Consider the following 25202-nt stretch of genomic DNA (forward strand, 5'->3'; position numbering starts at 1 on the left):
GAATACGTTTCGGAATATATGCTTACTCCTTCATCAAGTGAATGGTCTTACTCCTTCATTATTCACCTGATGGAGTAAGTATATATTCCGAAACGTTGTGATCCTCACAATAAAGAAGTTGACATCCATAAATTCTCATCCTTAAGTGTATCACTTATAAATGCCTTCCAAGACCTGAACAAAGAAAGTTGGGATCATGAATAATTTTGGGGATATATTTATGAAATTGTGTGCGGGCTCGATCTTCACTACAACCTACGGGATTCATATGTAATGGAAGTCAAATAAATCTCTTTGACTTGTGTATCTGTACACGGTATGACATTTAATAACTAAACCGTGTTCCTGTCAGTCACTTTACAATAAACTTTACAGATATGCTGCACGTTTCTGCAAACATGAACTGACAGTTTGAAATGAACATTATGAAACTTACCTCTTATATAAAACTCGATTTGTGGAAATATCTTTGACAGACATCCCTGCTCGCCGCGATGGGTCAAGAATAGTGTTGAAACCAGGCACAGTATACATTGTCAGAAGACCTACCAATATATCACTGAATTAGCAATCTTTACAACGACCTTTTATTGTCAAATTGATTCAATATTTTCATCACGTGACCAGTGTCTCGACGCATGCCCCCGGGTACTGCCGAGCCAATTTTTGACATCGGCATTGTTTCATCAGGAGCGCATATATAAACAGAAAGTGACTTATTGTCTCTAAGACGATGACACCTGTCAATGACCAATGATGCGCGTTTGATTTATGACGTGTTTTTGAAGATGTTTGAAACGAGATATATCTCATTACTCACGTGAGAATGGTGCTTTACGCATCACAAGTTTTACTAAAATAATTCGAACAAGATTTATTCTTTTACTCCCGTATGTTCAAATACCAAGCACAACGTCCATTACATCAAAGGGAAGCACTGATGCTGGATCAATTTTAAGTCATGGTTTGAACTGACAAAGGCAAACTCCAGCATTCCTGTGTGAACATTAAACCTAAGCACTCCACTGCATGTACATGCATTCTTGTAGGGGCCAAATACATTATCTACAGTACAAGGTTCTCTACAGACTTTCAGTTAACACCCTTGCCAACATACTTAGTATGACTGGACTATTGTGTGTGTTATACAAATTGTGAAGCATAGGATGTGTATTGCAATGAAACCCTACTTAAATGTGAAGGAACTATCATTCATGTATTTGAATGGGGCTATATTGGTATGGATTTGGCTTGAAGCACATCCCTGTCATTTTTTTCAGCAAACTGATGGGTGAAAATAAGAAAGAAATGGGTGTGTGGTAGTGAGGTCTGAAGGCATGCAACAATGGAATAATGTTGTCTGAGTTCCAAATCAAGAGTCATAAACAACCATGCATTTTCAAAGTCTTTCAGTATACAAAAGAAACTGTACCTTGTGGAGTACTTTCTAGACTTAAACTAAGCTGTCATTCCATGCAACATTTTGTTTTCGCCACAGTAATTTGTAGCTGTACAAAAAATATTAATTCTCATAACCATGTGAAACAAAGAAAGAAAAATGAGTTATGAAAATACATATTGTAAGACAGCTACAGATTCCTGTGAACTGCAATGTAAGATAACCTGTCAACATGTTATTATTGGGGGATTGGAGGCAGACCAAACTGGTGTGTGCCTGACAGAGACAAAAACAAACAACGTAGATCATGATGAATGTTTATGACATAGATGTTACATTAGTGTAGGCATGTACAACGGGTGCAGATACAGATACATTGTATATATACATGATATACAGGCTGTGAGACAGGAGCTCGGGGACATGGGCAAAGGGAAACAACTCTTTGACGTAGAATTCAGGAGGGAAGTAGGAAGCTATAACAACTGAATATTTGATAACTCTTATTATCTTACTGATATGAAAGAGTTATATAAGCAAAGGTGTTATTATGTATATATGTACAGAACAAAATAAATATCCTTCTTTTTATACACTAAAGTGCATCCGAGACACGACGTATGGACAAGAAATTGACTGTACATAGTGCATAAAAATTGCATAAAACCTTAAGTATTGAAATATACACCATATCCTAAATATCTAGTGAACAGTAAAACATGAGATGGGAAACCATGGGGTGAGCATAAAAATAGGATGTGACGGGAAACTATTAAAAGTAAACATTTCATGAACATATGCTTACAGTATGCCTACAGTATGCTAACAGTATGGCTGCCAGGTTACACAGCAACAAGGTGTTAACCTCAGTCAGCAGTATTTCTGCTACACGGCAGCCTGCAGATTTTAGTAAGATGTACGATGTGCTGGGTGAAGTGGAACTATTCTGCTCTAGGATCCTTATATGGACATAACAAGGGAAATGCTGCTTACTTGAAAGCTATTAACATGAAATATAACTAGCAGTAATAAATGAAATGAATTTGATACACTATTTTCAGCCTCAAGAACAAATATGATTACTTAAATGCTATAACATTTGTCGTCAGTCTATATGGTGATGAAATGAATATTAAAAAACCCAGGACAATATGTATTTAGGTCATAATTTCTTCACCAATGAGTGATGAAAACAAATGTGCATCTCCACATACCATGATGAAATGATGATAATACACTTATATATTTTAATGCTGACATATTTGGCAAGAAATATATGTGAATGGTCAACTCTCTATCATGTTTGGACAATGATAACATTGTGTCGACACTGGGCACAGTAGCAGCATAGAGTCTGCTCTAGTTCCAGGCCGTTCACCTCAACCTTGGCGTAATAGTGCTGGAGTCATCCTGTTTTCTGTTACATCACCGGGAAAGGGTTACTGCTGTAGGAGGGACTAGCCGGGATGGGTGCACCAAATGATGGCCTGAGATTATTCAATGGTTTAATAGGAATGAACAGAATCAGGTCTGGAATGAAGGGAAAGTTCCTGTTCCTGTCAGCGTCCGGGGACCTTGTACGTAATAGGAATATAACAGATGATCTGTTACTTGTGATAACAGCGGCATATGCAGTCTTTGTTATCTGTTATTGCAGTAATGTCTGCACCTTGCAGCTGTGTTTTCTGTTATTGTGACAACTACTGCACTTTGCAGTCTTTTTTGGGTTCCCCATCTCCACCCTGCTGTTCACTATGTTGCTCATGTTGTTTCTGCTGCCGCGTACGCCGCAGGTGCTTCAGCTCTGGACTTTTGTTGAGGCTGAGGGTGCTGACTCGTTTAGGTGGCTCTTGGAGAGCAGATGGAGGCTTCTTCTGAGGGCTGTTTGTGATCGAGCCAAGGGGCTTGACTGCTATTGGTGCCTGGAAGAATGTCACAAGAATGATTGGGCATGTCAATATTAAGTAATCAGTTGTGAACATTTGAGATTATCAAGAAAGCGCTTGTATCAAGCTATGTCTGAGAGGCCAGTGATATCCATAATGGTTTCCTTCGGAATATGTGCCATTGTGTAGCTTCAACAATGTCAATAAACTGTTTCCATTTAGTTTCTTTCAAAGCTGATGTTATCATTTAGTTTACAACTAGTAATCATAAATTACGCCTACCAGAGACTTCTATATTTGAAGGAACAAGTAGACGTGAAATATGTACAAGGCTAACAAAACGGACATTATGTGCAAAGTGTGGACAAGTGACGCCCGAAAATATTCTACCTTGATTTCAATCTTGCTCTGTCTCCTTGTCATCATGGTACGAGGGAGACCAGAAGTTGTAGATGATGACGAGGCCGGAGGTTCAGATGTAGGTTCTGTTGTTGGTGCTGATGGACCTGATCGGGGCAGCTGACTTCTTGGCCGAATTCGAGAAGATAGTAAGCTCCTTTTAGCTGCTGTTTTAACGTCTCCACTGTCAGCAGTTTTAGGTGTTACATCTGAAAAACAAGTTGTAGTTGAATAAAATTGAAGAAAGATGTATTTCATAAAGTCTTGTCTCTCCCACATGACAGTACTGCGCCAGGGGTCCTTCCACAAAGAGTGAGTGAGTGAGTTTGATGTTATGCCGCTTTTCGCAATATTCCAGCAATATCACGGCGGGGGACACCAGAAATGGGCTTCACACATTGTACCCATGTCGGGAATATGGGTCTTCGGCGTGACGAGCGAACGCTTTAACCACTGGGCTACCTGACCGCCCTATGTTCCACAAAGAGATAGTGGCGCTGAGGTGATCTTAACTCCCATACTTTAACATAGACTTACGACTATTGTAGCGCTAGGATCGCTTTGTGACACGGGCCTTTGACAACCAAACAAAAACATATCTGACATGTGTAAACCTCACATACACAACTATGACCAATTATTCAAATTATTCACTTTGGCATAAGTAGCTGTTGCACATAGAACATAATACATTATCAGATATGTTCAAGTTTAAGCTATAGGTTCCTTATATTGAGGAGTGACCAAGCCAGAACTGTTTTTATCATTTGTTAGTTTCCAGAAATAACATGCTTAATGATATGTTTAATTTTGTCTGGCAAGTGAGAATCAGTCCTGTCCTGTCTTGTTTTAAAAGCCTATTGTTACGAGGGCTGGGACGATACACCTACTGCGCAACCTGATACGTATCACATTACCTTGTTCACAATCGGATAAGTATCACGATGCTTGTAAGTGCTCTTATCTGTGGTTTGTAAGCCATCTTTGTAATAGACAGGATAGTCAAATACCTGGCACACTGACGATTTACAGCTGGCAGTGTCAAATATTTACTTAGTGTTTGGTGTAACAGCCACTAAAGTCAACATTTAAGGTATGAATCGATATTTTGTACTTAGTGTGAGACTGTGATCGATACTTGTATCAGTAAGTAAAATATCGCGACCCATTGATGCATCGTTGTTTTGTCAAACCACTAAATGTTACCTGGTGCATCATGCTTGTCTTGACTTGGTTCTTCCTTACGTCTTTTCGGTGCAATTACATCTTCGCTTTGATCACTCTTCCGCTTAGGCAGTGAAGTCCTCTTGACCGTCAGCTGGCTGCTTGTGTCTTTAGACTCAGGAGTCTTTAGTTTTGAAGCACATCTGTCAGATGGTGCTGGGTCTGTACACAGTTTGTTCGGGGTTACCTCCCTTGAGGCACATTTTCTCACCACACTTGGTGCTGGCATTTTCTGCAACCTTGACCTCTTTTCTAACTTGATGGATGGATTAGTCTCTGTTGGTGTACATTTTCTTGTTTTACACGGAACCTCGGATGTCTCTGTTTGCGACACATCTTTAGAATTAGGAGTCACCTCTCTCGAAGCACATTTTCTGGTTATACTTGGGGCCTTTATTGTCCTGAGTCGTGTTTTTCTCTCATTCTCTGTAGAATTAAGACCAATGTTTCGAGTGTTATTATGTTTTTGGTCTGGTGTGGTCATATCTGCATTTGCTGCAGGAACCGTTGCCTCACTAGGCACGGTTTCAGTTGACTTCTGCACACTGTCGGCCATCTTGCTCCGGTCTTCCACCGCCACCTTCTTGATGCTCATGGTCTTGCTCTTCATTGCAATTGCTGAAGAGGAGAGAGATTGCATGAAATCCCATTTCTCTGTCATTTGACAACAAACCAGGTACTCACTCACCAGGCACACTCAGCAACATCACATCTACATCTTGACCCATCATGCTCCTGTCACCAATGCACATGTATTCACACCTAGCAGCCATGGTGACCAGCAAATCCCCATCAGTAAGACAACTGAGGGCCAATCCCATGATGGGCTACAGACACAAACTCAAGGACCCCAACACCCTCCTTATCTTCTTACATCGTTTTAACATCTGCAAACATATCAGTCTGTGACCTCAGCCCCTAGATGGAAGCCCAATTCTAGTATAAATCTGTTCGGTCCAGAAGACCAGCTCATAATAGTGCATATAACAAAAACATTTCAAAATGTTGCTTGAGTTTGGGCTAGTTGACTCAACAGGTTTTACTCATGATGAGTAAATATATATTTAATAATAACACACAAATAAGTTGAAACAAGTTGTACAAAACATAGGTCCCAGAGTGAGGTACACATACTATATAAGGATAGCCCTCCCTGTGATAGATATCTCCCTGTGATAACATACCCATGGATGAGATGAGATCCTTCTGTCTGGCACAGTCAGCCTTCAGCTTGTTGTTCTCGGTCACAAGAGCAAACTGCTTCCGACACGACTCCTTTTCATTCTGTATGTGTCCTTCCAGCTGACTTGACAGCTCATCCACCTTCTCCTGCAGCGTCTGCCAACACAAAACCAGACCTGACTGAGCCTCATGGTCACAGGAAGTGAAGAAGCATATGATAAAAACACGACAAAACATTGAAAACAATGTGAACCTAGTCACCTTATATCTATTGCTGTTGTTTCAAGACTGTCACATTCCCAACCCACGATTATCAAAATGGTTGAACAAACTGCTTCGACAATGTGCCCCATCGTCATACATAAATGTATGGTGTGGCTTAGTGTCACCTTTAACAGTATTTCCGTGTCACTATGTTAGCGTTATGTTGGAGCTCACCCCAGAGTAATGCAGGTCACAGATATTTTTACTTCTGTGAAACCCACATGCATTGTGCTGACAGACCAAGGATAATAAATCAGGTGAATTTTGGGTCCAAATACATGACAAGCAGATCCTATCATGGCTAAGGGACAAAACTCTGCATAGCAAATTTCTGAACCTTAGACAACAGGGTCACCTGTACCCAGTGAAAGAACAGTAGATGCCATGGTGAAGAAGCAGAGTAAACTCTTGAACCCGTCTGTTCTTGAGAGAATGTACACAGGAAGACATACTAATTGCTACTATTCCATTGAAATGCTGAAATTATGGAGTATTTGGATGTGAGGTATTGTAGGCCTTGTGCCAGTTCCTAAGCCTCAGCGGCTGCCATCCACAAATGTTTCAAGTCTTAAGCCTGCTTAATTGCATATGCTTTTTACCTGTGAGCCAGCATCTTCTGTCTGAGCTTTCACCTTCTTCAGCTGATCAGTGAGGCGTTTAACCTTCATCTTTTCTGCCGACAACTGAGATTGTAGATTAGAACACTGGCTTTCCCACTTCTGCAACATCTGAAAAGTAACATGGTTAAAATTTTGATAAGTGAGTGAGCATTTTCCAGCATAGTTAGACATATTCCAGCTACTTGCCAGCCAGTGTGTAGTGTGACCATGCCTTGAACAGGCTAGTTAGAGACTGAAAGTGTCACCAGAATCCATACTGTCAAGGGATAATGACACACTATCACCATCTACCATTCCATAATTTGCACCCAGTGTTGATTATAGTTGCCTGTTGTGACAAACATGGTACCTAATTCTGTTCTTGAATCCCCACATGGGAGTATTTGGTTGTAAACAAAATCGATATAACATATGGTTAGCTTTATGACACATGTTAAAAAAATTGTGCACTTCCTAGAAATGATTATGACAAAGAGACATATTTTATCATTCTTTCAAACACCATTTCAAGAGATAAACTGACCAATGATAAAAGTGCATGTGAATTCCTTAATGTTTGTTTGTTGTTTAACTCGGCACTCAGCAATATTCCAACTATATGAAACTATATGACAGCAGTCTGTAAATAATAAAGTCTGAACCAGACAATCCAGTGATTGACATCATGACCATCCACCTACGCAATTGGAATACAGTGACATGCAACCAAGTTAACGAGCCTGTCCATAGTCGCCTTTTACGGCAAGCATGGGTTGCTGAAGCCCTATTCTACCCCGGATCTTCACAGGCCGGCAAGCATGGGTTGCTGAAGCCCTATTCTACCCCGGATCTTCACAGGCCGGCAAGCATGGGTTGCTGAAGCCCTATTCTACCCCGGATCTTCACATGTTGCCCTGGCACATCAGGCACACCACCCACCTCTGTGTTGCTGGAAGGTCCTCCACCAGAGTTCAGCTGATCCCGAGCCTTCACGAGCTCCCTGTCTTTGTCCTCAAGAGATTTCCTCACACTCTCAAGCTCCTCTTCCCTCTCCTGCAGCGACGTCCGGAGTCCATCCAAATCTGTCTGTGTTTCCCCCAGGGTTGACCTGACCCCCCTCAGCAGCTCCTCCCTCTCCCCCAGGGCAGCCCTCACTCGCTCCAGCTCCCCCTCCAAACTGGTCACCTTGCTCTCATGCTGAAACACATGGCAGCCCGGTTATCAGCACATCAGGTTCAACAAAGTATTACATGTTAATTCAGAATTGACTTCAATAAGTTTTGCATTTATGAAGTTATAAATGTAACACCGGTGTGCACACTTTGCATATTTCAGATACACATATCAACACAGCATCGACACCATTTATTTTGACACTTTTACCTCAATAAATGCAAAAAACATTGAAGTGTAAACTGTTTTTGGCAAAATATATTGATGTCAATTCTTTTAAATAATACATCAACATATGACTGCTTACATAATCATTCACACACACAATAGAATGAAGACACCAATACAAGACCAGCAACAGCGTTCAGTACAATGGTGCAACACAAGTCCCGCCCATTCTATTATTGGCCAATCAAGAAACAGTAGTCTGTTAGTGTGCATGGACTAATGTTTTTTTTTGGTTTCCTGAAATATATTGTTAAAAAAAGTTGCTTGGTTAGGCAATCAAATACCACGGAATCATTTGTAATGTTTTACCACTTTGATCAATGATGCCGACCAACTATTAGGGATTTGAACCCCAATCAGCAGATCCAAGCATTGTCAATCATGCACTTTTTACATGAAAGCAAATACAGTACTCATTGTCTCCAGCAATCCCCACCCAATAATCCCAGCTACTATTTATGTACCTGCTCCACATGGTTTGCGATCTTTCCCTCCCACGTGACCTCGGCGTCTGCAAGTCTCTGTTCTGCTTGCTTCTCAGCCTCCAGATGTTTGGACATCAAACTTTCCAGATCACTCTCCTTCTGACTCACTTTCTTCTCTGCAGCCGCCACCTCAGCCTTCAGACTCTCCAACTCCACCTGATCAAGGCCATGATGAGGTTAGTCAGTATGATGGTATGAAGGGCACATGTACAACTGTAGGGTCAATTAACTACCATACATCATAAGCCTTGTGAAAACCCAGCCACTGTTTCAAGATACATGTGTTAATACTAATGTAGTAAAATGTTTTGTGATATAATGCAAAGATTTCTGCCATATTCATTAGCTGAGAAGCGGTCACATGCCATTTGACAGAATATCATACTGACTCCAAGTGAGGTCACATACTTTACAGTATTGACATGAGTTAGTCAAAATACAATGTGAATTATTCCCCAAACCTTAGCCAATTAGATATCTCCGTCTGTTGGAACCTCCTGACGTTATTGTAGCTAACATAGTTTGACAAGTTGAATCTGCCTTTTCACTTCATCTCAGGTTATTTCATCTCAGGTCAATATTGCTCTTTTCGGGTGTTGACCTCATATAAAGTCTATACTTGAATATTATTATTCCAAACAAAAGAATTTACATACAATAAAAAGTGTCAGTAAGTCTGATTTATTGTGTTTTTTTACCTTAGAAATGATCTGAGTAAACTTACTGGCTAACTGAGTTCTTGTCTAGAATACTACAGTCAATGAATGGGCATTACCAAATGGGACTTGGATGGGTTAGTCCCTGGAAGGTCGACATTATGGAAAGAACTCCTAGCTAGGAATTGCTATGTGGATTATTGCAAACAAATCTGGCTTTCTCTAAAGCTGGCTACACATGCATGCCATAGTTATATCTTTGACACATTAGTTTCAGTAGTGTAAAACTCCATCCACTGTCATGGCCATTACAGTGGACACGGCAACAGGAACAAACACATATACATATAACTATATATTGGATCATGCCAAGCAAGAGTCGTTACCTTATACTTGTCAGCCATGTGTGCTGCATCCCCCAGCTTCTGGAGGACATTCTGCAGCTCCTTCTCCGACTTCTCCAGCCTGTCCTTCAGCTCAGCCTGCTCCTTCTCCTGCATCTCCACACTGGATTCTGCCCGCTTCTGGAGAGCATCGCGCTCCGACGTTATTCCTGCAAGTTCCATCTCCATGGCCGACACACTGTCCTCTGCTTCCTCCTTCTTCTTCTCGCTGTTGAGAAGAGACTGGTTCACTTTCTGGAGGTCACACTCAAGCCTCTTTACCTTCTCTGATTCTTGTTTCAGCTCAAGTTCGAGTGCACCTTTCTCATTAGACAGTTGTCCAGTTCTTTCTTCTATTGCAAGGAACTGACTCAGCAGATCTTCATTTTCTTTGCTGAGAGCACTGTACTTCTTCTCCACCTGAGATTTAACTGTTTGTATTTCGTCAACGTTTTGTTTTAAAGACGAAATTTCCTCAGCCACTGACTGACACTTCAATTTTTCTGTTTCAAGATCTTTTTCAAGTGACAAGACTTTAGTCTTAAGATTTCTATTATCATCTCTTAATCCATTCTCACTATCACAAATCTTCTTATACCTTTCCTGGTTCTCCATTATTTCAGCATTCAGTGATTCCACACACACATTCAATCTCTCATTGTCAGTCCGGAATTTTTGCAAATCAGTTTCAGTTTTCTCATCCACAGCATCTCTCGTACTTTCCAATTTCTCCAGTTCCTTTTTCATCTCACCAAGTTTCCAAACTAGTTCATCACATTCTTTCTTCAAACTTTCACTTTCTGTCTTGAAGTTAGCCTTCTCCATTTCCAGAGAGGAGACCTCCATCTCCATGGACTCCATGGCATCTTTGAACATGTCAATGTCAGCCTCTGCACTACTTTTCTCCTTCAGCACAGTGTCCAGCTGCACCTTCAGCTCAGACTTGTCCTGAGAGAGCGTCTTGGCGTGATCCTCCAGCTCCTCCACCTTGGCGTGCGCCACCTGGAGCAGCTTCTCCGTCTCCTGAAGCTTCTCGCTGGTCTTGCTGCTGTCCTTTTCATTCTTCTTCATGAAGTCCTGCAGCTTCAGGCATCCCTCTCTCAGTGCCGCCATTTCCATCTCTGCACTGTTCACCTGATCCTTCATCTGACAGTTAGCAGACATGAATGATTCATTGTCCGCCTCAAACTTAGACTTTTCTTCCAACAGATCTTTGACCTTCTCCTCTAGCTCTTTCTTTTCCTTCTCTATTAATTCTTTATCTTTTTCAAGTCTTGATATATCCCCCTTGAAAGTGTCTTCCTGCATTTGGTGCTCTGCTTCACTGAGTGACTGCGAATCCAAGGCACCCTGTAGTTCCTCAATCGTCTCTTTAGCTGTTTCTAGGAAAGTGAGTTGTATGTCAAGCTTCTTATCCAGTTCTTCTTTCTCACTGGTGAGAGTTTTCAGAGACTCTTGAAGTTCCATCCTCTCAACACTCACGATATCAAATTCTTCTATCCTTTTTGTCAGTTCACTATTTATGGAGCTGGACTTTGTCTCTAACATCTGTAGTTCATTCTCAAGTGACTTCACTTTGTTACACATGTGATCTCTTTCATCAATGATGGCATCAAGATCTGCCATCTTAGCGTCAACTTCTGCTCTTAGTTGACAATTTTGTGTTTCTGAAGCTTTCAACTTCTCATCCAACACAGAGGTACATTTACAAGCATTTTCTAATTCTGTTTCCTTCTGCAATAACTCCTCATTGAGTTTCTTCATAGATTCACACATCTTTTCAATTTCTTCAGAACGATTTTCCTTTTCCTCATGGCTACTGCTCTTGATGTCTGCAAGTTGTTTCTCAAGTTCTTCAACTTGCTCCATCAAAGTTCTAGTGGATGCCTCAAGGTCTGTTTTCTGTTTTCTCAAAAGATCCATTTCTTCTTTGCAACTGGCAGCCTCCTCACTCAACTTGTCAACAGATTCTGTCTTCTGCTCACTGACTTGCTGGAGATGAAGCTTCAGGTCCTCAGTCTCCTGATTGGATGCCTCAAGTCTGGCTTCTAAATCAGCCTTCTCAGCTTTCAGTTTGACCACACTATCCTGCATACTACTCCGGTCTTGGGTGAGCTGGTCCACCTGCTCCTGTATGGTGTCGGAGAAGGTTTGTGTGCTCTGCAGTGCCGACTGCGTTCCCTGCATCTCTTCCTCCATGCGAGTCTGACTGCTTTCCATCTCTCTAATGGTGGACTCTAGTCTCTGCACCTGATCCTGGAGGGAAGCCTTCTCCTCCTGAAGAGTTGTCACCTGTTCCTCAAAGGACTGTTTGTTGTTTTCTGCGATCAACAGTTCTTCTTGAGTACTCAAAACCTCTTTCTCTTTCATTTCAAGGGAGGCCCCTTTGTGTTTCAATTCTGTCTTTAGAGCTTCAATGTCAGCCCTTGCATTACAGATGTCTTCAGAGAGTGTATTGATCTGGGAGGTCTTATCTTCTAGGATATCTTTCATCATTGTCGATGAATCATTTGATTCACTTGCAAATTCTTCTATTCTCATTTCTAGTTGAGTAACTTTCTTCTCAAGGTCAGATTTTTCAAGTTCTTTTAATCGTACATTTTCTTTCTCCTGCTGAATCCCAGACTTCAGCTCCTCCGATGACAGTTCCATGTCAGCAATGGTCTTGTTCAAACTATCAATGTCAGTCCTAAGTCTGTCAACAGTAGCATTGCTTTCTTCAACTTTCTTGCTCACATTCTTCAAATCTGCAGTCATTGCCTTAATCTGTTCCTCTTTTTCCAGTGCACAGGATTCAGATGTTGAGCACTTATCTTCAAGTACAATCTTCTCCTGCTCTAGACTTTCAACAGAAGATTTTAAATGTTCAAGTTCAGTAGTCAGTGACTTCATCACAACTGAAGCTTCTTCTTCCTTCGACTTGTTGTGTTTGGCAAGTTCGTTTGATGTATCAGCTGCAGCTGCTAGTTGCGAGTTCTCTGCTGAGACGGCCCTGACCTGTTCTTCTAGATCGGAGACCTTGTTTTCCAACATCTCCTTCTCTGCATTATGGGACTGTATCCGAGTCTGTAGGTCAACTGCCTGCTGTTTCTGCTCCTCCAGTTTGTCAGCCAAGGATGCCTTTTCTGTGTTGAACTCTTGAATAGCATCTTTGTACTCAGCTTGCACCTCTTCAAGATGTTTCTCTGTACTCTCAACTTGAATTTTCAGGTGATCCCTTTCAGACGTGAGTGTTTTCATCTCACTGGACCGTTCAGTCAAATCAGAGTTTTTCCCCTCTAGTTTAGCACTTGCTTCTTCATAGGTCCTCTCCAGTGTTTCAAGGTCACCTTGAGCACCTGCTAACTTCTTTTCAAGTAGAGCGCTTGACGTTAATGAGTCTTTCAGTTCAGCATTTAATTTTGAGTTTTGTTCTGTCAATGATTCTGTTTCGGCTTCAAGACTTTCAACCTTTGAAGTTAACACCAACACTTCTTCTTTAACAACATCCATTTCATCTCCTAGTTGCTGGAGTTTGGACACCTTGGTCAACAACTCACCCTCCTTCTCTTTGTCAGCAGAAGTGAAAGCTTCAATCTTCATTTCAGCATGTTTCAGATCTTGTTGCAATTGATCACACTCAGAAGTAATGTCAGCAAGTTTAGACTCGAGCATCTGCTTCTCACTTAGGAAGTCTGTCTCGGTATTGTTCATCAGCAAGTTTGTGTTATCCACTTCTGTCTGCAGCTTCGTCAAGCTGTGATCCTTCTGCTCCAGCTGCTGCTGCAGCTGCTCCAGGTCCTCAGACAGTTTCTCCTTCTCTTGCTCAAGGCCTTCCTTGACTGCCTGCAGAGAGTCCAAGGACTGCTGCACTTCAGCAATGTTCGAGGCACCTTTAACAGAGGCATTGTTGTGGGCATCTTGCAGATTCTGATATTGCTTCCTGAGAGATTCAAGCTCAGTTTCAAGATCAGACTGCTTTTGAGCTGATACTTCAAGTTCCAACTGAACCTCTTCCCTTTTGGATTCCAAATCATTCTTCAGTATTTTGATTTCTTCTTCCTTTTGCAGTTCAGTGTTCCTTGTTCTGTTCTTTTCAGTTTCCAGTTTTGCTTTCATTTCTTTTAACTCAGTTTCCTTTTGATTAAGCTGGTCATAACTATCTCTCTCCAGCTGCAACCTGCTGCCCTCACTGTCACTCAGTTTGTTTTCAAGTGAAGACAGGGTTTGTTCCATTTCTTGCATTTTGGCCGAATTTCTTTCAGTGTCTGTTTCATATTTTGTCATGTAATAACCCTGGAGATCTGCTTCCTGAAGAACTTTCTGCTCAAGTTCTGACAGTTTTCCATCTTTAGTGGATATATCAGCCAGAAGTTCATCTATTCTTGTTTTTTGTGCTTTCAGAGCTTGCTGCATCTTTTCCTGCTCCTTGCCCTTGTTGGCCATGTTAGAGTCATGCTCTTTCTCCAGCTCTTGCCTCTGAATCTGCTCTTGCTCAAGGGCAGCCTGAGCAGTGTTAATTTCTGCTCTCAGCTCAACCTCTTTCAGTTCTGCTTCTTTAAGACGACACTCCAGCTGGCTCTTCTCCGTGTCAAGTCTCTGGTATTTAGCCTTGTGATTGTCTTCTGCAGTGTCTGCTGCTTCGTCTAGACACTCCTTTGCTGATTTCAATGCTTTAATTTCATGATTTGCATCCTTCAAAGTATCTTTGAGTGTAGAAAGTTTCTCTTCAAGTTTTTGAATGGCAGATGCTTTCTCATGCAGGTCATCATCGAATGACCTTCTACTTTGAGCCATTTCTTCTTCCAAGGACTTAATCTCAGTCTTCAAATCTTCCTCACTCTTTTCTTTGCCATCAAGCACAGCTCTCATATTACAGATCTCACTCAGCTTATCATCGATGCTCCTTTCTAAGGCTGTAATATTGGCTGCTTGTGATGACCTGTCACTCTCCAGATCAGTGACCTTCTGGAGAAGGGTGTTTCTTTCCTCCGATGTTCTCTCTAATGACATTCCTGAATCAGACATCTGCTTCTTCAACTCAGACAATGTGAGATCAGTGTCTGATAACCTTTTCAATGTTTCACTGTGTTCAATTGTTATATTCTCAAGTTGCAATTCCTTCTCTGAAATCTGTTCCTCTTTAGCACTGAGGTCATTTTCCAGTTTTTCCATTTTGTTGATGATGTCTTTTTGTTCTGCCAAGAGTTGAGCCTTCTGTTCCTCGATGGCAGCCACCTTACCATGCAGTTCTTCTTTGACATTTCCAGCTTTTTGGGCACATTCTTCCACACTGGCAGCAAGCTGTATAACTTCCGACTGTCTTTCTTCCAGATCTCCAGCCATCTTGTCTCTCTGTGCCTGGAGCTGTTTGTTACTTGTACTCAGTGTATCATGCTCTTTCTTCAGTACATCTAATGTCTCCTGCAGGTTATTGACTTTCACAGTGAGGTCCTCAATACAGGCATCTTTGTCTTCAAGATCCATCTGAAGCATTTCCATGTTTGATTTGAGAGTGTTCGACTCCTGATCTAACCTGCTACCTTCTTCCTCTTTGGCCTTGGCATAGTGTGCAAGTTTACTTTCTAGTGATGTAACCGAATCTTTCATTGTCTGCATTGATTTGTCCTTCTCGTCCATGTCAGTCTGTGCCTTGTCAAGGCACTGTTGAAGTCGGTCACATTCCTTAGAGACTTTCTCTAATTCTTTGTTTTTCTGTTGCAAACCATCTTTCGTCTTCTGCAAAACATCTTGGAGCTCACTGTGATGACCTTGCAATGTGCTCAGTTCCTCCTGTGTACCATCAAGCACTTCTTCCTGAGAATCCCACTTGCCTTTTAGAGTTTGGAGTTCCTGCCCAAGTTCAGCAGATTGTTGTTCCTTCTCGGACACAAGCACCTTCAGCTTTTCTTCCAGCGACGTCAGGGAATCCTTCTGTTTGACGACCAGCTGTTCCTTCTCCTGAAGCTCTTTTCTTGTCACGTCATCAGTCTCAGACATTCTGGCACATTTCACTTCCAGATCACGGACAGTCTCTTCCTTTACATCCATCTGACTCTTCATTACAGCTAGTTTGCCTTCCATGTCACTTATGCAGTTGTTCAATTTCTCAATTTCCTTTTGATTATCAATGTTCTTACTTGTTTCCTCATCCAAGCATTTCTTCAGACAATCACATTCGTTTGACAGTTCAGAGAAATTTTGACTCTCTTCTTCCATCCTGGACTTCCTCTCTAGAGAAATGGATGTCTGCTGTTCAACTTCAAGTTTCATCTCAGTAACGGTGTTGGTCATGGCAGAAAGCTCATACTTGGATTTTTCCAGTTCTTCCGATAATGCCATTATTTCCTTCTGCTTTTCGGCAAGTTGAGACATCTTTTCTTCTACAGTCTTTTTGAGAGCCTCCACTCCCTGCTGAGCCTGTTGTAGTTTTTCCGTGAGATCCCCTACATCATCACCCTGGTCTTCAAAGTCCATCTGCATCATGTCCAGCTTTGCCTGCATCTGTTCATTCTGCTGTTTCATTTCAGACATCTCTTTCACCAAGTTTTCCTTATCACAATCCTTCTGCTTCAACAGAGTGTCACATTTCTCCTTCTCATCTTCCATCTGCCTCAGTTTCTCCTTCAGACTAAGCTCCTCCTCAGACATCGTATCAAGGTTCTTTTCAGATTCTGAACGGAGCTCAGCATGTTGGGACTGAAGTTCCTCCATGTCAGCTGTTCTCTGGGACAAAGCAGATTGCGCCTGTTGTAATTTCCTGTTCAAATCTTCACATTCAGATTTGAAAGTTGCGACTTCTTCCGACAGGCGGGAGTTAGATCCACTGAGCTCCTTTTTACTCTTCTCCCATTCATCACCCTTGGATGTCATGATCTCAGTCAGATTCTGCAGCTGTTGACACTGGGCTTCATACTGTTCTTTCTGGTGATCATGTTGTGATTTCAGTGTCTCAAAGTTGGTCTCACTTTGAGACAGCTTCTCTCCCAGCCCAGCCATCTCGGCCTCTTGAGTTGTCATCTTGGATTGTAGCGAGTCTATTTCTCCTCCCTTCCTGGTCTGGAGATCCTGGCTCTGCTGTGTCTGATCCAGGAGCCGGGTGTGCTCTTCCTTCAGCTCACCCAGTTCCTTCTCCACCTGACTGAGATGCTGACCCATGGCCGCCATCTCCTCACTCTTCTCCTGCAAGCTGGCCCTCAGTCTTCTCTCCTGCTCCTCCCAGTGGCTTTGTGAATCTGAAACGTGAGTTCCTTGCAATACAATATATGCCACTTTCCTGAAGCTGTAGCTACACCACTGCATGAACTAACGGCATGTCATCTAGGGACGTCACGGTTGCTGCTCTCACTGAAACCATTCCATATCTGATTTCAGGGCTATCAAAATATACTCCTCAAAAGAAGTTCAGGATCACTCGATTCTTTCATAATGGTAAAGTTAATCTGTCATGACATGAGAGATTAACTATAGTAATATGAAAGAATCAGGTGATCCCTAACTTCTTTTGAGTAGTATATTATTAACATCTACAGTGCAAGGGACAACTGTCCACAAAAAACAATTTGCTCCACAATAATTCCTGACTGACTTCAATCCAGCCAACAAACCCACACAACTTATTGTTTAATAAACTGGTCATGTGTACACGCATAGGGACTTGTAAAGTATGCAGTTGGTTATAACTTCCATATGTTGTTCAGGCATGTTAGCATTTTATTTTTTTATGACCAAGACAGTGAATGAAATAGATTTCATGTTAAATTTCACTGTTTTATATTCAATACAGGGTATTGTTCCACTGTGTTTGACAGCGGTGAGTTTGTCGGTAGCAACAGATTACGTCATTGATAGACTGTCTGAGTGTGTGGATCATGTGTCTTGTTGTTATTTTTCTAGTGTGGATACATCTGATTGTGACAATAATTATATCAATAGTTTCATAAATGTAACTGACAATGATTATTATTAACATCAAACTAAGATAATGAAAACAAGTCTGCCGATTTTTTTTACCCGGTTTGGAATTCTAATCAAAGCGCAACTTTGTCATGGAAGGAAACAATGAATGATAATTACTGCAATAGTTATGGTCTAGACAATACAAGTGTACACGACAATGTACAACGTGTCCACCATACCTCTGAGCTGGTTGTCCTGGTGCTGGAGAGTGCCAGTTTTGGCCTCAAACTCCCGGGTGAGAAGATCAAGAGCCTCTTCCTTCTCAGCCAAAGTTGCCTTTAACTTCTCTATAGTCACGTCCTGAGAGCTGCAGAAATGAATTTACATTAAAAGTTGCTTGATCTAACCAAAGTCAGACAATTTATTATCAGGTTTAACCATGGACATACATTGTAAACGTCACAACAAAGAAACATTCAGCCAGCATTTCCTGAAGTATCTTCAAAATACACCGTGATACAAGGGGATCAACAGTGCTGGATGTCCCCATAGTTTAGATACATAGATATTTTCATTACCTACACCAGACTTTTACTGTATTAGATTTCATCATGCATAGCTAAGGCTAAAGAATATAATAGTCTTGGTTCTCAGGTACTGCCCACATCATCATAAAGTTCATTGCACGTTTTGTTTTTGTTTCCATTTTCATTTTTTTTTGGTGCATTGTGTTTAAGTATTAGGATTTTTATATTTTTTTTAAACTGGAAATAAAAAGAAAACATACAATGAATTTTATGATGATGTGGGCAGTGCCTGAGAACAAAGACTATTATTTATTTTAATCTAATATTTTAATTTTTATGTTTCACATAGCATTTCTCTTGGTTTCCTTCACATGGAATAAAAAATCCATTTTACTCTTTTACTGCAACAGAACAAATGTTATGATAACCTATTCATCGCACAGGCAGGAGTTATGGGTCAATGAGAGCAAGGTGTGTGTTACAAGGTGACTGACTGTACCTGTGTGTCTCCTGCAACTGCTTGATGGAGTTCTCGGAGTGATCCAGCCTCTTCCCCAGGACTTCCCTCTCCTGTTCAAGCACCTGCATCTTCTCCTGTAGGTCCGTCATACGGTTGTCTCCCGACAACAGCTTGTCACAGGCACTTTTGTGCTCTGCCTCTAGTTCTGAAACATCCAACTCCATGCTGAAAAATATTCTTCAAAAAGGAAAAAGGTCACTTAAAAAAGTGATTGTATATAAACTAACATACCACAGTTCATGTCTTAATGATATAAATACCCTCATAGGGTCCCAGGCTAGAATAGGTGAGTGAGTGAGTGACGTTTTACGCCGCTTTTGGCAATATTCGAGCAATATCACGGTGGGAGACGCCACAAATGGGCTTCACACATTGTACCCATGTCAGGAATCGAACCCGGGTCTTCAGCGTGGCGAGCGAACGCTTTTACCACTAGTCTATCCGAACACCCCCGCTAGAATAGGTCACAGCACTTGATTGCTTGTCGTAAGGTCACTGTATTGGAACAGGTGGTCACCTGGATTTCTTAGTTTATTGAGTGTCACCATACCCACACTACCTGAAACATTGCTCACAATATCAACAACTGGATTACCTGGCCCAGACTGAGGCTGATGTGGTATATATTTGGAATAACACTAACGGTGGTGTAAAACAACAAACATACAAACAAGGCAAATAGTGAGCAGGGGTCACTAATAACCGCGACTTAGACTGCAACATACTTCTGACTTCAAAACGAAAAAGGCAATATTTTCTAAGAAAGTCCACTTCCCAAATTCAAACTTAACACTGCATCTCTCCAATTGGTATAGAAACTCTGCCCATAATTGGAAAAGAATCCATAAAGCAGTTTTCAAGTTACAGGTCACACAAATGTGAAAGTAAAAAAAACATTCTAATTTCAAAACATGAAAAAAATCATATTTCTTTCAGAAAATCCACATATCAAAATCAAACTTTGCACTGCAACTCTTCTATTCGTATGAAAGCTATTCGTTAAATTTGAAAAGAATCCAAGCAGTAATTTTCAAGATTTAGATCACACAAATGCTTAAGTAAAAAAATTCTAAGTAAACAAATGAAAAACAGCTGTATTTTTTCTGAAAATCCAAATATTGAAATCAAACTTTGCATCTCTCCTATTGATATAGCAAGTGTTCACCATGTTTGCAAAGAATCAATGCAGTAGTTTTTCGAGGTATAGGTGGCACACACAAAATGTCCTCAGAAGGACAGGCGAACGGACGGAATTTCTTCGTATGACTATTTACCCCAGACCTTTTAGGTCGTGGGTATAATAATAATCTTATTGAGACTTTGAACCAGAAAAATAGTGTAAAAAGATTTTGATTAACAAGATGAGTAGAAGTGATCATTTGCCTCTGCTGTCACTTACTGTCAAAGCTGTCCTGCATGGTTTGAGACTGGGTCTTGACATTCTGCATCTGTGTGTGATGTTCAGTCTGGATGTCAGAAATCTGGGTCTTCAGGTCCTCGATCTGCTCACCCAGGCCGGAACATGTCTTCTCTACATTGTCCTTCTCTTCATTCAGTTCCCTGTGCTTGAACTTCAACTTGTCATGTTCCCTCTGCTGTTCCGAGAAACAGTGTCTCACCTTATCCAGTTCTTGCATCAGTTTATTCATTTCAGACACCGTAGACTCCATTTCTTCCCCCTTTTCACACAACACAGCTTCATAGTGCTTCTCAAGCTTGCTCTTTTCCTCCTGAAGGGACTTGGCTCTTACTTCTGTAGAATGACAGGTTTCTTTAATCTCTTGGTTCAACTTCTCAATTTCTTTCTTTTGTGACCCATTCTCCTCGTCCCGTTCAGCAAGGCACTGTTGTTGGTGGTCCAACTGAGATTTCAGTTCCTCCACCTGTGTCCTCAGTGTTGACCACTCATGCTTGGTAGAGGTCAGCTCCTTCTGCAACTGACCAATGTCCTGCTGGGCTTGGTTCACGGAATCCTTTGCATTCTTGATCTCCATATCAAAGTCCTTCTTCCTTTCTGACATTTGCTCATCCATTTCCTTGAGTGAGTCCTTAAGTCTGTGAATTTCTTGTTCCCTGGATTCCACCATGGAGGCCTTGTTCTGAAGAGCCAAATCCTTCTCATCGTTCAGGTTCTTCATCTTGTGCAGCTCTGCATCACGCTGACAGAGACTGTTCGTTAGGTCCTTAAGTTCATTTTCTTTCTCAGTCAGATCACGGGCAAGCTTGTCAAACCGGTCAGCCTGATGGTCGAGCTGTCCCTTCATGCCATCATGAAGTCTCTCCATCTCACATTTCTGGGCCGTCATTTTAGCCAGTTCCTTCTCCTTCTCCTCCAGTGCCTGCTCCACGCCCTGCTTCTCCGACTTGAGGTCCACAAACTGCTTGTTAAGTTTCAGAACATCCAGCTTGGACATGGAGAGGCCGGCCTCTGCTTCGTCCTTTCCTGCCTCCAACTCCTTGATCTTCTTCTGCATCTGTCCAGTCTCGGCCTCAAGCCTGGCAGCCAGACGTTCACACTCAGCAGTAGCACTCTCAAGCTCAAGATCCTTGTCCATCATCTTGGCCCGCAGATCATTGTTAGCCTGGTCTACTCGGTCCGTGGTCTCCTTCATCTTGTTTGTCTGCTCCTGAGTGGCTTCCATCTTTCTCTGCGTCTCCTCCATCTCACGGAGGACCTTGTTCTACAACAAAACACATTTGGCCTTATTAAAACTATAAACATCAAAACACATTGGGCCTTATTAAAACTATAAACATCAAAAAACAATGGGCCTTATTAAAACTATAAACATCAAAACACATTGGACCTTATTAAAACTATAAACATCAAAACACATTGGGCCTTATTAAAACTATAAACATCAAAACACATTGGGCCTTATTAAAACTATAAACATCAAAACACATTGGACCTTATTAAAACTATAAACATCAAAACACATTGGGCCTTATTAAAACTATAAACATCAAAACACGTTGGCCTTATTAAAACTATAAACATCAAAACACGTTGGGCCTTATTAAAACTATAAACATCAAAACACATTGGGCCTTATCTAACTATAAGTGAACCATACATGGCCCAGTTAGCTCTAAAGTGGTCTTTTCTAAGAAAATAAACCAAACACAAAAGTTGATTCTTAACTGAAGATGTGGTGACATTATATAATTTGGCTGACTGTGTCACCATCCCCCAGCCACATTGATCAATGTTTATGCTGCCAGCTGTCAATTCCTGGTCTGTCTGGAAAAGACTTGATTATTTACAGACCTCTGTAACAAAGTTCTGATACTGAAAATAAAGACTGACCTTTTCAGCGATTGCTTCATCAACAGTTTTCTGCATGGCTGCTATGGAGGCATCGTGTGTCTTGAGGGCGTGGTCAATGGCCGCCAGCTTGTCTGTCAGGTCCTTCTTCTCCTTCTGCAGCTGCTGTTTCTCCTGCTCCAGCTTCTCACACTGAGACTTCAGGCGGTTCTGCTCCGTCTCTCCCTGGCACAGACAACACACTCCATATTGTGACAGACATTACACACCTCCATAATGGGAACTGTCACCAATGACATGTCAGCGTATCATATTCAGCAATCTACCCCATCTAATGGCAGCGGTGGGGGTGGCATGGGGTGGGAGAGAGACATGGGCGAGTGAGGGAAGAATGTGGACCCATGATTGGAATTCAACCCAGGCCTTCGCCATCAAGAACATACACTTTAACGACAAAGCTACCCCACCACCTCAGCACAACAAGGGCTCTACAATTATTCAGTAATGGGAACTTGCTGGGCGAGATTCACTTCACACTATGTCAAACAGATAAGTTTAGTCACATTGATCACAGCAGTATTCAGTATGCCATGCTCGAGAAGACCTTCACCTGTTTGATCTCCTGCTGCATTTTATTCTTCGTCTCGGCCAGCAGTCTCTCCCCAGCCCGAGCAGCGTCCATGTGTTGAGCTATATCCTTGTTCAACTCCTTCTCTCGCTCCTTCAGTTTCTGTTCCTGTGATATCCGAGCAGCATCAGCGTTATGGCGCGTCGTTTCCACCTCCAGCTGCAGCTTCTTGCTCTTTGTTTCTAGGTCCAGGATCTTTGCAAAACAGAGAAACAAGTTCATTATTACATATATGATCCATATATTAATTTACTAAAGTAAGATCTAAATAGAGTCTAACGTGTGCAAGAGTCATCAGAAGATGACATATCTCCGTAGCCCTCACAAATTTGAAAGTATTAACCATCTGACTGTTATTTTACAATAAGTCCAACAAGATGAAAGAATTTCTATCTATGTCTGTCCGTATAAAGAGTAGTCATTGCACTATCAAAACAATACCCTGGTATTGGGATTCAGAACTTTGTATTTCTATGTCGGGTACACATCAAAATCAAACTGGTTGCCATGGAAAATGAAAAAATATAAATTCTAAACATCCCTAAATAGCAAAAGCCACCAGTTGACAACCTGGTCTTTGTGCGTGCACAGTTTCAAAAAAGAATACCAATTAGTTTTAGATATGGTCAAGACAAAGGCACCACTATGAACAGTCAAAGTCAAACATGTTGCCATGGAAACAGGAATTTTTTTTATAAAACATATTAAATTCCTAAAGAGCAAAATACCACTTCAGCCCTTGATTAAAACATGTACCAAGTTTGGATGAAAAGGCTGAATAGTTTTATAGTTCTGTTCCGTAAACGACACATACTTCCATTTCAGCTAAGTCTAACTTGTTTCCATGGAATCAGGGAAAAATATCATTTTGAAAAATTTCTAAATAGCAAAAGGCACAACTTCAGCCCTTGGTTAATACATGTACCATGTTTGGATGAAAAATCTTTCACAGATGTCAAGTTATGCTCCGGAAAAGACACCTACCCCCACTTTTGAGACTAAGTCAAATTGTTTCCATGGAAATCAAGAAAATAAAAATGCCAAAAATCCACAAACAGCAAAAGGCACCACTTCAGGATATGTTTGATATATCTGCCATGTTTTGTTGAAAAATATTGAACTGATTTTGAGTTGTGCTCCAGAGCAGTCACTGCAGACATAGACTAACATAAAGTCCCTAAACTTATGCTTAAGGTTTAGAAAATAATATTAGAAACCTTGGAATCTATTAATTTCCTGAAAGGGGATGAGATTGGTATGCTACAACTACAACAAGGGAGGTTACAAAAGAACATCAATCGAAATGTTTCAAGGCATAACAGAAAAAATAACTTAGATAGGCAACAGCTAGCCTCACATCATTCACTCGACCAGATGTTTCAACTACCTTGTTGTTTGTCTGCTCAATCTGAACTTTCAGTTTTCCAATTTCGTCGCGGTGCTGGTTGACCTGCTTCTCCTTGTCCCCAACCATGGCCTCGGCTTTGTTCAATTCCACTTGCATCTTCTGCAGGCGGCCATTGTTGTCATGCAGCTCCTTCGTCTTTGCCTGGATCTGTAGTTCCAGGTTAGCACTGCCATTCTTGATTGCTGGTCGGGGGACAAAAACAACACATCAGAGGTATACACAAACTGACTGTTTACAACAACCTCTTATCAGCCGAATCACATGGAACATGAAGCTTTTATGCAAAAATGCTGGTAATAAATGCAATACCGTATTCGACGTAATAAGCGCCCAGGGCGCTCTCAAAATTAGAAATAGGGGTCTTTTGATAGAATATTATTTTGGTGAAAAAAAAAACTGAGTTGAAAGATAAATATCGTTATTTATGCTGAAATATTTATGTACGACAGATATATTTTTCCATAATTCAATTACCCATAATTAAGGGTGCATATAACACATGACTGCTTATTATACGCAAATAAATGTCTTGTGTACATTGATCAATCGGAAGGGGTGCTAATTGGGATTGTTCACTAGCCAATATCTTAGCAAATGTCACCTCGGGCGCTTATTACGTCGAATAAGGTATATATGTCATTGCAACTGTAATATCACAAAATGTATATGACGATTTTGGAGCACTTCCAGAGGGCCAGATTTTGCATACGATATGTAACATTATGTCAAGTAAGTAAATCGTCACACCCCTTTTAATAAGAATGATAACAATTATATTAAATGCGTCCATTACATAGTGCCGACTCCATGCCAGAGGTGTCCACCATGATGCTCACCTTCGTTCTCTTTCTTAAGTTTGCCCATGACCTGGTCCATCTTGTCGAGCTGCATGCCGGTCATGCCCTGGTTGTCCTGAAGACTCTGTCCCATCTGCTGCACGCGGTTGTTGGCAGCGGCACTCTGGTTCTCCAGCTTCAGAGTCAGGCTCTGATTCTCTCGGCGCAGGTGCTCTAGCTCAGAGATAGTCTTGCTCATATCAGTACCAGCCTGGACACAGACAGATCAAGATAATCAATGACAGGTTCCTTTCCTCCA

General features: G+C 41.4%; 1 protein-coding gene across 1 annotated transcript in view; it reads right to left on the reverse strand.

Annotated features, from left to right (window-relative positions):
- Positions 1-1747: 1747 nt before the first annotated feature.
- Positions 1748-25202, reverse strand: part of LOC139442434 (centromere protein F-like) — a 28195-nt gene continuing 4740 nt past the window's right edge. Inside the window, exons 6-20 of the mRNA XM_071223244.1 lie at positions 24944-25154; positions 24087-24289; positions 22682-22894; positions 22114-22296; positions 20203-21484; positions 18783-18948; positions 17996-18123; positions 9882-17092; positions 8819-8995; positions 7893-8150; positions 6954-7082; positions 6093-6246; positions 4891-5526; positions 3676-3893; positions 1748-3321 (exon numbers count right to left, since the gene is read on the reverse strand). Coding sequence (XP_071079345.1) covers positions 3100-3321; positions 3676-3893; positions 4891-5526; positions 6093-6246; positions 6954-7082; positions 7893-8150; positions 8819-8995; positions 9882-17092; positions 17996-18123; positions 18783-18948; positions 20203-21484; positions 22114-22296; positions 22682-22894; positions 24087-24289; positions 24944-25154 — 11391 coding nt within the window. The 3' untranslated portion in view covers positions 1748-3099. The remainder of the gene's footprint in view (positions 3322-3675; positions 3894-4890; positions 5527-6092; positions 6247-6953; positions 7083-7892; positions 8151-8818; positions 8996-9881; positions 17093-17995; positions 18124-18782; positions 18949-20202; positions 21485-22113; positions 22297-22681; positions 22895-24086; positions 24290-24943; positions 25155-25202) is intronic.

The sequence above is a fragment of the Haliotis cracherodii genome, unplaced genomic scaffold, assembly GCF_022045235.1.
Source record: "Haliotis cracherodii isolate W230 unplaced genomic scaffold, xgHalCrac1.p SCAF_5, whole genome shotgun sequence".
Taxonomy (NCBI): Eukaryota; Metazoa; Mollusca; class Gastropoda; order Lepetellida; family Haliotidae; genus Haliotis; species Haliotis cracherodii.